The sequence below is a fragment of the Echiichthys vipera genome (genome assembly GCF_963691815.1).
Source record: "Echiichthys vipera genome assembly, chromosome: 21".
Taxonomy (NCBI): Eukaryota; Metazoa; Chordata; class Actinopteri; order Perciformes; family Trachinidae; genus Echiichthys; species Echiichthys vipera.
The window spans coordinates 16,337,216-16,351,373 of NC_139846.1; the positions used below are offsets into that span (position 1 = coordinate 16,337,216).

General features: G+C 39.3%; 2 protein-coding genes across 2 annotated transcripts; both read right to left on the reverse strand.

Moving 5' to 3' along the window:
- Nucleotides 1-126: 126 nt before the first annotated feature.
- LOC310963535 (retinol dehydrogenase 12) lies at nucleotides 127-7,387 on the reverse strand (the record flags this gene model as incomplete). The annotated part of the gene is made up of 7 exons (XM_083936399.1): nucleotides 127-229; nucleotides 425-617; nucleotides 1,403-1,612; nucleotides 3,009-3,113; nucleotides 3,404-3,559; nucleotides 6,615-6,730; nucleotides 7,377-7,387. 7 exons carry the CDS (start codon nucleotides 7,385-7,387, stop codon nucleotides 127-129), a joined length of 894 nt encoding a protein of 297 aa, XP_083792525.1.
- Nucleotides 7,388-9,787: 2,400 nt separating this feature from the next.
- On the reverse strand, nucleotides 9,788-13,341 carry LOC310963257 (retinol dehydrogenase 11). The gene is made up of 7 exons (XM_083935980.1): nucleotides 13,221-13,341; nucleotides 12,680-12,795; nucleotides 12,189-12,344; nucleotides 11,925-12,029; nucleotides 11,431-11,640; nucleotides 10,846-11,038; nucleotides 9,788-10,230 (listed from the first exon to the last, which is right to left on the reverse strand). Exons 1-7 carry the CDS (start codon nucleotides 13,250-13,252, stop codon nucleotides 10,128-10,130), a joined length of 915 nt encoding a protein of 304 aa, XP_083792106.1. The 5' UTR covers nucleotides 13,253-13,341; the 3' UTR covers nucleotides 9,788-10,127.
- Between the last annotated feature and the right edge of the window lie 817 nt (nucleotides 13,342-14,158).

Sequence of the window (14,158 nt, forward strand, 5' to 3'; positions counted from 1 at the left end):
TGAGTCATAAAATACACCTGTTTCACAACAGTAACATTAATGCCTCTATAAAAGTGTGTAAAAGTGCTGTTTAAAGGTGAAACACAGCATACAATGTCCTTCACTGCACAGTTAATGTGCCATCGTTCACTGCCAGGTGATGCCAAGCATGTTGCAGCTGATATCCCACAATTTTTGGGCCAAGTCATCATCAGAAGCCGCCCTTGAGCATCTTGCAGGAGCGCAATCACTGTCAGGGACAGAGAATGACTATTACACACTGTATGCTTGATTGTGTGGATCAGAATAAAAACCGTCAACCCTTTGCCTACATACAGCAGTGTCCTTTTGCTAGTCAGCGGGTAGTAATACTGAGCAGCGTGATGTCTGCACTGTGAAATCTCTTTTGTAATCAACTGTAGTTGGGCTGAAATACTGTGTGTACCTGAAGTAGCCTCCATTCTGGCTGTCCAGGCCAGGCTCCACAGCACAGTATATGGTGGTCTGTGCTCCCTCCAGTGTTGTCTTGGTGAAAATCCTGAAGATCTTCACTGCCACCTGGATACACTGATGCTGGTGCCTCCACAGGTCGGACTGCACCACCCCCGGGTGCAGAGAGAACACGCTCACCCCTGTACCTGCAACATGAACACAGGCACCTATGCAGTCAGCAACACATAATGTCTTATTCATCATAACACATGTAAACAAGTATGTCCGTGTTATTAACATTTACGACTATAACTATGATTCTGCATAAATGTTACACCTATATCTGTGAGATATATGATTTTGTTTGAAACATAAGATTGACTATATCGACATACTATACTATGACTTTTTTTCCACATACTATACTAAGACTTTTTCCCACATACTACACTAAGACTTTTCAACATGCTATAGTATGGCTTTTTGTGAGATACTAGACAATGACTTTTTGTCAACATACTATTTTGACTGACTATTTTTTCCAAAATACTATATAATTGTCTTTCAACATGCTATACTATACTATGATTTTCTTTCAACATACTGTACTATCTGTCTTCTTATCATATCTTCTGCTTGTTTCTGAGTTAAAATCCTAATGGACTGATTTTTGATAGCTATACTCCAGATCTAGGGAATCAACCATTTCACTGTTTGGTTGTCATAATAATCTTTTTAGTTATTTTCCATTATAAGCCATATAAAGAACCATGGATGGAGACAAGAATATGGCTCATTTCCAGTGAAGGTCATATGTAACTGCTGCACACAGAATGAAAAAAGACAATCAGCAAGACCCTTGTAGACTCTTTAACATAAGATACAATACAAATTTGTGGATCTAATTTAAAGCCAAATGTGTAATTAAGTTATTTTTAGATTTCTTCCATCCCTTGGGACGTATGCTTAAGCATGTACCATGTCACCTCACCTTGTAACCTTTTGGCAAGTGAGCGTGCAAAAAGTACATTAGCCAGCTTGCTCTGCCCATAGGCCTTCATTGTATCGTAACTCCTCTCACTGTTGATGTCATCCAGTCGAAGCCCGGTCCACGTGTGGGCCACCGATGCTACGACAACAACACGGGCAGGAGCCGAACGCTTGATGAGGTCCAGCAGCAGGTAAGTCAACAGAAAGTGACCTGGAAAAGTCACAAGACAAACTTTCAGGATGATGTGCCAAAACAAACGCCCCTACAGTACATCACACTTTAATTGATTGGGTTTTTTTAAACTTAAATAGCCAAATGCATATTGCTGTTCATCCACTCAAATTTAAAGGTGTCATACTGCCAGAAAAGCAGCACATAAGACACTGGAGCTGCTATAGAGGTAAGAGAACTGTACCACTCTGTGACACATCTCCACTGACTGTGCCAGCAAGATGCCATCTCGACCCCTTATAATGTTGTTGTGTTTCCTATGTAGAGAAATAGCAGTATCACTGGTCTTTTGGCGTGTGTTGTGTTTTTGCAGTTCTCTTTATATACACTTTTTAAATCGCAGCAATATTCTTTATCACTAACACTCAAATCATTTTTATTTTCACAGGACTGGACAGGAATTTGGTTTAAAATAACTATAATAATAATAATAATTGTTATCATTATTATTAGATAGTGCGACTTGTTGCTGCTCATGGGGGAATTGTTGGGTCTCTGTTAATTATAAATAAGTCATGAATGTGGTCTTGACCTACTCTTTATGTAAAGTGTCTTTAGATAACTTTTGTTATGATTTGGCACTATAAATAAAGTTAAATTGAATTGAGTTGACTGTTGCTATGAAGGGCCAGGGTGCGCCTCTGTCTCCTGTGTCTTCCTCTGTGGTGGTCTTTGTCCTTTTTTGTGAGACTCTCTCTCTTTCAATCACTTGTCCTACTGTAGCTCACTCACTCTCTGTGCAAGTTTAATGGCATACATGGTAGCTCAGTAAGTCATGTTTCTTATAATCCCACCAACAAATGACTGTAACATTGATTTCTGTTCAGCGACAAATACACTGCTGTCCCAAACATTTGAACTCTATGAAGGACACTTGAGAGTACACATTCAGTATTTTTGCTTTCCTTACTATTGTTCTCTATTTCCTGTTCTACTGTTGACCTAACCTGTGGACATGAAAAGGATGTCTGTGAATGTATATATGCATGTGTGTGCTTATGTGTGACTGACTGTATTTGCATGTGTGTGTGGGTGAGCACAGACTGTTCTTCTGCCTCTCAGCCTGTGACAAAAATACCACAGAGGAAAAGATCATTTCGGAGGAAGCCATGGCTCAAGATGTGGAAAACACTGACAGCTTGAAGAAAACAGTAATTCTGGATCATTGTCTTGGCTGACATGATGGCCGTGTGTTGTACTGCTTGTTAATACCGCCTAATCTGGATTAAAATATTTTAACCTTCTTTATTTGGAAAATCCCTCCTGTCATTATCTGGATTGTAACGCCAAAACGAATAAGGTGTGTAAAGTGTGTGTTTACATTAAGATGAAATTTAAAATCCAGTTACAGACTACAACTTCCAGTAAAACTCACCTAAATGATTGACACCTAGCTGCATTTCAAACCCGTCCACAGTCTTGGAGTAGGGACACATCATTACACCTGCATTGTTTATCAGGATATTCACTTGTTTCTCCTCTGGAAATAAACAACAAAAAGATAAGGGAGGGTTAGTAATCATTTGTTAATTCAATGGCATAAATGCAGTGGATGTTTAGTAAGTGGCTTGTATTTACATAGCACTTTTACAGTTTGGTTCTCATTAACACATGTGCAAGTGTATCAATGGTGGTAGAGCTGCTATGCAAAGTGATATCTTAAAAATCAGGAGATATTCCAGTGTGACTCACAGACACATGGGCAGGGGAAGGCCAAGATTGAAACACAAATCAGTCCATTTATAAAGAGATTAAGGGTGATTTTCCTACCTCTGTTGATTAATTCAGCAAACAACCGGATGGACTTGGTGTCAGAGAGATCCAGTTTCCTGATGACCACATTCTCATTTCCTGTGTCTTCCAAAATGTCTTTCTGGGTCTCCTCTGCCCTCTCCAGGTCTCTGCATGCCATGATGATGCGTGCACCTGAAAAACAAGGGCCAAGGTCACAACTTATGATAAGAATGTCATGTTCTCTCCTTTCCGCACTACTTTCCTCCCACAGTCTGAAGAAACACAGTTCAGGGGGACCTGAAACTTTAAGTTGGATGGATGGGCAAATGCTGGAATTGACTATGAACTCTTGTCACTAAAAGTTATTTTTTTATTCATTATACAGTATTATAGCTCAATATAAACTTGACAGGGATATATTAAGGCAAATATTCTGCACAGAAGCGGTTTAAATCCTTCAAAGTTTCCAAAATCAAAACTACAAAGGCTTTGCTCATTTACAGGACTCCAAAGTTTCCCCATAAACCGTGAAAGAAGCACATAAATCTCTCTTACTTTTGATCATCCTCTAATGTTCTGTAACTCCTCATTCAGCATCTCATTTAGCCACCTGCTCCTCGCACACAAACACAAGACCCTCTCAACTGTGTCATTCTCATTCGCCTCTGACGCAAATTGCGACGCATTCTTCTTAATGAGCGCAGAAAAGGGACTTTGGGGACACACACATACACACAAACTAATAAATAGAGAGGCAACTCATGCAAACACACACACAGACACACACACACACACACACACACACAAAATAGCTGCTCTGCCCACCAATTATGGAAGAGGAGAGCCATTAATCAGTGGGAGCGTAGCGTCTCTATCCCATCACAGTGTCTTTGTTCCCCCCTGCTGATCCCATGTGGGAAAACCCAATTGTTCCCACATTTCCCTGGTAGCCAAGTTCACTTATTGAAATTAGATAGTAAACAAACAGTGAGAATGGAACGTTATACTGTGTCAAGTTAAAGATTGTTAAGAAACTGTTACATTCCAGTCTGTGAAAACAATGAATAATCTGGCTTTGTATCATACATTGTTTCACTAGGAATGCACCGGCTGCCAATACTGATGTTTTATTTTTGTGTTTATTTTGTATTTTGTCACTTTGTTGTTAATTGTTTCCCCTATTGTGCCAGGGAAACAAAGAAATCTTGATTTAAAGCATTTCATTACACTATATTTAAGCACAAATAGTAGTAGCTAGCAGGTCAAAAGTAGAAACCACATAGAAGTGGAAAACATCATCTGAAAGCTGGAAACCTAAGGTAATACAAATATTTTGGTTAGGCGCCTATTCAAATGTTGAATGTTTAGAGTGTACATAAGGACTTAGAACTATTAGGATCATGATGGAAGTCTATGATGGCTGTATCAATGATATCTCATAAGTTGTTACAGCAACTCTTTTTTGGTTGATGTGATTTCTTACACAGATTTGATAAATAGTTTTCTTAAGACCCCCCCCCCCCCCTGCCACCAGGGGATTAGCATAAAGTAGGCATGTCTGTCAAGGGAGACTCGTGCATACCCATATAACCCAGTTTAATCAAGATTTCTGGAGGTCAGAGATCAAGAGACCCTCACCAAAATGTAGTCTATCTTTTGAGGGTTATTTACCAGCTTCACAACAAGCTGGTACGACGTGGTACAAATTGAGTTCTTAGGTTATCTAGTTTCATATATTACCAATATATTTTGATTCATATCATTTTAGCTTTAAAGTGGACATCGCTACAGCCAATAAAAGACGGTAACATTATAGCCAGGATGAAAAATATTTTCCACAGTTAAGTTCCCTCCTAGAACCGCCCCAGAACTGAACCCCGTTTTGTCATTTGAGCTCTTGTTATGGCTCTCAGAATCAACTCATTAAGGTCAAGCCAGTAGATGAAAGGATACAAACCACAGAACAATTGTGATCAGGCTGTACCACGACAAAGATCTACCACACATTATTACACATTGTTTACACAGTGTTTCAGATTCAATGCATATTCCACTTTGTCACCATGGTAAAATAAAGTTATGACCAAAACAAATGATTAGAGGGGTTGAGATTCAGTTTGGTTGTCCTGACACAGTACCCCAAGGATCCACCTCCTGCTATGAATCCTCACAAATCGAATCATCTTGTCATCGTGTTATTACATAATCCCATTTACTGAAAGGTGATATAGTGAATTCCCTAGAAGGAAGGACCACAGGATTATTATTTTCCTCTGGCAGTGATGATTCTTTTCGTCCTGTCTTTCTTTTATCACTTATCATTTCTCTTATTGTTGTGCATTTATATTCATTTGATTTTACAAAAAAGAAACGGTTAACATAGCCTGCATTATTGGACTAAAAAAGGTTCCTGGCAGCCTTTGTATTTAACAAATAAAAGACACACGCACTCACTTGAATAAACCAAAGTGGAGGTAGATTCCATGGTGAGCCTTTTAAGTAAATGGAAAAACACTTTTTATATTAGTCACTCTGCATCTCTCTCTCTCTTGCTCTCTCTCTATGTGTGTGTGTGTGTGTGTGTGTGTGTGTGTGTGTGTGTGTGTGTGTGTGTGTGTGTGTGTGTGTGTCTGTGTGTGCGTGTGTGTGTGTGTCTGTGTCTGTGTGTCTGTGTGTGTGTCCAACCTCTCTTTGTTGCCTGTCTCGCTCCAGAGAGGAGCAGACCCTCACAATGCTCCCTCTGTCCCCTTAATGCATCGTCTGTCTTCAATCACTGCCATTTGTCTTTCACTTGGACTGGTTAAGTGTTGAGCAAGATGCTCATTTTGGTGATCTCTTTTTCCATCTTTTCCTGTTACATATTCCAAGACCTCTTTTTTGGTCTTTGAATATGTAATAGGTTTAATTATGCTGCGGCTTTAAAATCACTTGATATAGCCTGATGGTCCCACCAAAACCCATGCAGCATAAGCACATTAAGCAACAAGCAGGATTCAACTTGATTCTTTGACGGCAGGTCTGAGGACTGAGGGCGCAGTCAAAGATCACGCTTTATGGCTTTAAACCACCCAAAGCATTAGAGGTGCTTAATTCCAGGAGAAAGAATGAAATGTGTAAGTCCCAGTTTGAAAGTCAGTGAAAATGAGAAGAAAAGAAATGCAGAGGAAGGTACACAGTATTGTGAAGGAGCCAAAAATAGACTCAGACAGAGGGAAGAGAGAGATACAGCTGGACAAATGAGCAGTACCTCTTCTTGCCAGGTCCCTGGCCGTTTCTCTTCCAATACCAGTGTTGGCTCCAGTGATGATGACTGTTTTCTCATCCAACCTCTCCTCGGATGACCAGCGGTTACAGCACACACTCCTGAACAACACACAGCAATCACAGGAAATGCAAAAATAGTAGTTTCCTTTATGATGATAATAATAATAATAATAATTGTTATGTTCCCAATTCCCACTGATAGTGCTGGAGGTAATCTACTTTGCCTATTTATAAACCTTAATTCAGAATTATGGAATTTCCCACAAAAGGGACAAACAAGTATGCTAAACATGATCCATGAATGCATGACAGTGACTCTTTAACAAAAGTTTAGACTTTTTAAAATGTTTTTTTATTTTGACATTTAGGCTCATATGTTTCCTCTATCCTGCACATGACATGTATTTATATTACTCTATTATGATTATATGATGTGAAAAATACCTAGCTATTTCCCTGTAAGAGTGTAAGAAAATCTTTAGTTCAAACTCACTGACAGATTCACAGCAGCAAAATAATAAACAGTGAATAGTTCAACATTTTCTCATTTACTAATGAATTTACAAGCAAAGAAACGTGGTCTGAGTCGTGACAAATTACATTTTTTTACACAGGTCTAATCTTCTGCCAAATCCGCTGGCATAGTGTAATGTAATGTCCCTAAAATGACTACCATACCTGTTGTTAATAGAGCCACTAACAGAACCTTTTCCGTTTTAATACCGGTTGTGTATTTGTTTCCTACCTGCAGTTCATTCTTCCTCAAGAGCAACAGATTCCCACCTCAGAACCAGTCATCCACTTTAGCAAGAAACGATCTTACCTCCTCCAGTCCTCCCAACAGTTCGTCAAAGGATTTCGTGCTTGTCATCTCTCCCCTCCCCGCCGCGTTTGTCGTGACAATGACACGGCTGCGCCAATCAGGAGCGAGCTGACGCATAATTGATTCGCAAGTTGCAGCCGACCCCTGCTGTCAGAGAGACTGAAGTTACTGACTGACCCGAGACTGTGGGTAGCATCTGCACTGTCATTACTAACAAAGTCAAGGGCATGTGAACTATGTTGTTGCTTTGTATCCCTTGGTCTCTCTCTCTCTCTCTCTCTCTCTCTCTCTCTCTCTCTCTCTCTCTCTCTCTCTCTCTCTCTCTCTCTCTCTCTCTCTCTCTCTCTCTCCCCCCCCCTCTCTCTCTCTCTCGCCCCTCTCTCTCCACCATTCCACCGTTAATCTGGGTCTGTTCAAAGCAACACCATGTCGTTTTTCCAACCTTCATAATATAGCTCCGTGACCCTCGTGATGGTTCATCAACTTGCAATAAGTTTAGTTTAAGTTTTGACGCATCTGACATATCCTGATGGAATCTGTATCGCTATTACTGGCACAATGCAACTTCGGATTTCAGGGGGCGACACCTATGCACAAAAAAACAACCAGAAATCGACTACTGTAAGGCAGACTGCATTGGGTGTATCCCTGGCTTGTCAACAAATGCACATGTATCCCCTGATCATGTAACCATGACAACATTTATGGCAGTAGTCAAAGAAAATACTGTTTCCCAACTATAGGGGGAGCACAAGAGCAAATTCTACATGTTGCTTTAAAGGGAAGATTTTCTTCCTCACTGATGCTGTCTGTTTGTCTGTTGGCTCCCTGTAAATCATAAATAAGTCATAGAGTGTTGTCTAGACCTACTCTATATGTAAACTGTTTTGAGATAACTTGTTGTTATAATTTGGCACCATAAATAAGATTTAAATGAATTAAAGTGTTGTTGTTTTTTGCTACTACTCTGACACCACAGAAAAGCAAATATAAAAACATAACCAATTTAAATAACTTACTTACAGTAGCCTGTAGTAGCCTAGGTATATAAGCCTACTAGTATCATAGTAATAGCCCAAGAAATAGTCAGTGATGTAATCACTTTGTTTTTATTAAGATTAGCTAATATTGTTTATATACACTATTTCCTTATTAAGTAGATAAGCAAGGGACTGCTGTGAAGGGGCAGCAATGTTAACATATTTTAGCCACCTTAAAAAGGCACACCTAAAAAAATATCCATTTCAGTTTAAATGTAGGCCTTTGCTACATTTAGAACATTTTCATCCCTTCATGACTGCAATATCATTTTGTGTGGCACATCCACCAAAACTGCATTCAAAACCCACAAATTGACAGACAGATTCTAAATGTGTTCAGGTTTATTTTCTGTTGCAGTACCAGCTAAAAGTGTGTTGTAGTCAAGGCTTTTGACAGAAGGCTGAGTCACAAGAAAAAAGGTCTGAGCTTTGGGGTATGACACATGCACAGTGAGATCTTGTCAGAGAGGCTCAATACTGTAGCTTCTGCACTATCACAGAACATGGGGGTGATTGATTAATTTCACTGAGGCGTTCGCAGTCGGCCTTGGGTTGAAATGTATTGTATTTGAAAAATAAATATATCAGCCATCCATTTGAAACAGCACCTGAGTGGAAACAATCACTTTATTTCTAGCTCCATACTGTAACCCTCAAAAAGTGCAGCTCCAGTTCCATTACACGTGTCATACCTCAAAGCTCAGACCATTTTGTTTTTTTAGTGACTCAGTCAGCCTCCTTTCAATGGTCTTGTTTGCAGTGTATGTGAATGACATCATCTGACAGTTAGTTAACATGACCCAGGCTGAAATGCATTTACAATGACTTATGACCCTGTGTCCATGTACGAAAATTCAACAGCACAAAAGGAACAGGGCACGAAAAAACTCTTTACTCTCATCCTGTTCATCTTAAATGTATGTTTGATGCTTTAATATTTGATCACCACACTTTCTCTAATGTTAAGTTGGAGACATAAATTAGCTGTTGGTTCACAGACTTTTTAAGTTATGTAAAAAGGGGAAGTATATCGTATGTAATGAATATATTTACTGTGTTGCCACTCCCACTAATAGATGAAAAATTGCATTTGTAGGGATGTTTATTTCAAAACTTATCTGAAAAAACATATAGTCTGAGGTATATTCTAACACATTTTCAAAGAGAAAGGTTCAATAAAAAGAGACAACCATCATTTTGAATGCTTTCCTTTAATAAAGTTATTTGTGTTAGAAATCATCCTAAATCCTGGAGTACACTTGCAGAGTCATTTCCTCTAAAATTGATGTTGGTATCTGCCTCAACAATCCCATATCGGTCTGGCCCTAATTTCTTTCTCCAACCTATAAGCATCTTAACCTTCATAACAAATCAAACACTATTACAAACTAGAAGGGCATTCAGAGAGTGCAGACCTCTTTCATAAATACTGGGACAATAGTTTTCTCCTTAGATAACAGGCTTGTGTTGGTATCTTTTTGTGTACCTACATACATTATTTTTAGTCTAATTCCTACATCACATTTTTCGCATCCAGTAAATGTAGCATCTGCATCCTTTTCAAAGTATTAAGGGTATATGTGCTCATGTATAGTGCTTCATAGCAAGTAGTAGAGCATATTTAAATGTAAGTTTATCTCCAGCGGATGCCGAGCAGGTGGCAGCTCACAGCCCACAGCTTTAAGGCAGTGCCATCATCCTGACCTGCCCTGCAGGTCTCTGCACTGGCACAGTCCCTGTAAGGAAAGGAAAGGAAAGGAAAGGAAAGGAAAGGAGGGGAAAGGAAAGGAGGGGGTAATAAATTAAATGAAATGAAAGGAAAGGAAAGGAAATTAATGAAAAGGAAAGGAAAGGAAAGCAAGGGAAAGTAAAGGAGGGGAAAGGAAAGGAAAGAGGAGGCAGATTAATAACCTATTTTGCATAAGCAACATTTTAGTTTCAGAATCAAAAAGCGATATAAATGATGAATAACAGCCTCTAGATGGATTCACTTTAACAGAGTATCTTATGAAAATAGTCATGGCCTATTGGTGGGTGTGATTGCTTTTAGACTTAGCTGTCATTTTTGCATCTGGCACCTTCTAAGAAGACATTTGGTGGTGTGTCCTGCTGACCCATAAATCATCAGCAGATAGGTGATATTAATGTTTTAAAATGTGACTAAATATAATAGTGACAACTACAATTTCACATTGAACATTATGCACCATCAAATACACAATGCCATCTGCTTGTTTGAATATGTGTTGTGAATGATGATTCACTTCTTAGGAGGGTTGTTAGGTGGCTTGGATTGGCCAATTTGAATTGAATTGACTATTGCTGCTACTACACTAGCATTTCAGACTGACTTGTAATATCCTCCAGTGAGCAGCTGGTTCTCAGGAGTGACGATGCAGTAGATGGAGGTGTAGGCTCCCTCTGCTGGGGTCTTGAGCAGGAAACTGAATGTCTTGGTTATGCCCAAAATGGGGAGCCTCAGGTGCCTTGTTATTTCAGTATTCACTGTGCCGGGGTCCACGGAGTAAGCCATCACACCTAGAGCTGTTGGCAAAGGGATTCATTTAGGTATAACATTTATTTCAAATGGGTTGATGCCAATTTCCCAAAAGGCACATTGCTTTGCTATCCCACCTACCTCAAATGACCTCAAACACTAATTACATGGTGCAAAATACAGTACATCACGTTAATGTCACAATCCTTAAGTGTAAGCTTTATGAATAAGTAGTGATGACTCCTAAAGACCAGAGCCATTGTTAGTTTGTTTTTACAGACAAGTTTCTTCTTGGTGTTCTTGCCCAGAGCAGTTGTGGTTAAGGCATGAGACTCTCACATTGGTGCAAGATGTAGATCAATTTTTTACGCACAGGGAAATAGAAAGAAAGTTAAAGTTGCTCTCTCTCTCTCTGTCACAAACACAAACCCTACAGTACCTTCAGTCCTTTTGGCCAACTCTCTGGTAAATAGGACGTTGGCGAGCTTGCTCTGTGCGTAGGCCTTGGCGGGGTGGTAGCCTTTCTCCCCGCTCAGGTTATCAAACTGAATCTTGCCCATGTTGTGAGCTACTGACGACAAGTTGACGACCCGGGATGGGGCCGAGTGCTTCAGCAAGTCCAGTAACAGGAAGGTCAGAAAGAAATGACCTGAAGAGGGAGACAGTTAGTGGAAGTAAAGAGAAAGGAGGAGTGAGAGAAAATAAGCTAAATCAAAAAAATAGAAAGAAGTAAGCAACTTTAAAAGGAATACACAGAGGCTTTAGAGATTGGCTTACTGGACATCCCCTCAGTGATGAAAAACAGATAAACTAAAGGTAGGGGCCCAGCAAAAAGCGTAGTTGATTTATTTTATTCAAAGACGGAATTAATCAGACTTAACCAAAGGACCGTCTCCCCAAAACTGGTGTATTTTCTATATTTAAATCTCTTACCTAAATGATTGACTCCAAACTGCATCTCATATCCATCCACAGTGACAGTGTGAGGGCACATCGCTACACCTGCATTGTTGATCAGGTAGTGAAGAGTCTTCTCAGCTGGAAAACAAAATATATGTAACATGCATTACTCTATGAAAAATTAATTCTCTGTTCTGCAGCGTGTGTGTGTGTTTGTGTGTGTTTGTGTTGCGCGTGTGTGTGTGTGTGTGTGTGTGCGTGTGTGTGTGTGTGTGTGTGCGTGCACATGCCACCCACTATTGTAGATCTTCTCAGCAAACTGGCATATTGATTTGGTGTCAGCCAGATCCAGTTGCCTGGCGACTACCTTGGCTCCCTTAAGCTCCCTCATGATGTCACGAGCAGCTTGCTCTCCTTTTGCCATGTCTCTGCATGCCAAAATCACTCGTGCACCTACGGAGATTAATACCTCTTAATGGTGCTTGCATGTACATGCATGTTGAGATTTTGAACAAAGTAAGGTGGTTTTGAGCTTACTTTTAAACATCTTTCTTGTCTCAGTGTTTATATATACACTATGGCAGGTATAGTTCTAATTTCCGTTATCTGCCCTGGTATTGGTTAATTTGTGAGCATTTCATTTAATTTGGCAGTTTTATACTCGAGCCACATCATTAGCTTCAGTTTTAAACATTTTCCATAGAGGCAGTAAAGAATAATAGAAAGAGCTTATAAGTCATCATAGCCCCTTTTTCTCTGTCAATAAATGTGTTGTTCTGTTTGCTTGCCTCTGCCGGCTAGGTCTTTCGCTGTCTCTTTGCCTATTCCGACGTTGGCCCCCGTTACTATAGCTGTCTTCCCTTCTAGACGCACATCTGAAGACCACTTGGGGACAAACAGAGACCTGAGGAATGAAATATGAAGGTAAAAATGATCCAAGAGATACTAAAAGGAAAATTGATTTTTACTCCCAGATTTTTTTTAAACAGACTTAAAAAATCAAAAGACAAGTGAAGGGAATACTTGTTATATACCATGTTTATTTAAACTTACACTAACTACATTACAAAGAGGGTGAGGCTTAATAAGAAAGAAAGAAAAGAGTGAATGCCAGAAACAGCAACCATCATTTACAATGATGCTAAAAGTCACAGGCTTTGAGCTGACATAGCAACTTCACATTTCAGCATCTCTCTGAACTGACTTGAAGCAACAATGTCTAGCAGTCTTGTATTGAAATCCTGATAAATAAAAGTAACTTGTGAATAGATATCTTTTGTAAATTCTATCTGGCTTACATGAGGATATCCTACATGAGAAGTTTCTTACCTGAGTGTCTGCATTTCTGCAGTTGGTGACATACAATTATAATATCCCTCCTAAAATTTGAGTGGCTCCTTATTTCGCTAATGTTGTCTCAAGACTCGAGTCCAGAGATGTGAAAGAGAGGATGACAGAGAAATGAGAGAGAGGAAAATGCTTATTTTCCCTATCATGTAATCACATACAAATCCCACTTTTGTTTAAAGTCTGTTAATGTAACTAATCAGTTTGTCAGGATTTCTGAAAAACGGATTCCTGTCCCTGGTGAGCAATCACATGAGCACTGCTGTGCTTCAGAAAGGTCTAAGTAACAGATAAACTGTCTGTGTATTGAGTTTCTAAATTTGACTCAAAAGAGTCTTATGATATCATGTATGTTTTATTTTTCTCCCCTCTGTATTCCAGCCAAAATATACTATTGCAAGTATATGTGCTGCCTGTCAGTGGTATAGGAAATAGTCTGATATTTTACTTGAGTAAAGAGTAAAGTAAAAAGGCTGTACCACAAGGAAAAATATTTTATTAAAAAGATTAAAATGTTTCCTTCATCAACACATTAACATGACAGCAGCATTTTAAAGGGGAACTATGCCCATTAAAAAAAATCATGTTATACCTATTGTCTAAGACAGTCCAAAGTATTAGTAAACATGAACAACTCTCTCCCAGATCCAAAAAACTAGACTGCTAAAACTCAAATTTGTATAAAGTCAAGTATTGAGTCTGGAACTGCCAGAAATGTCCAGGTGCTGCTATGTAAAATTACCTTATATACCTTTTTGGTACTTTGATTAGACCCCTTTAAAGCTCCGCATGTCCTGCATGTAGAATCATTATATGTTAAGTAACTGGAAACGGCATCTCTTGAATGAAAAAGAAGAAAAGAAGCCAACTGAGGAAGTAAAACTAATCTGTCTGTGCTGAAGAGTCACTGCAGGTGAAAT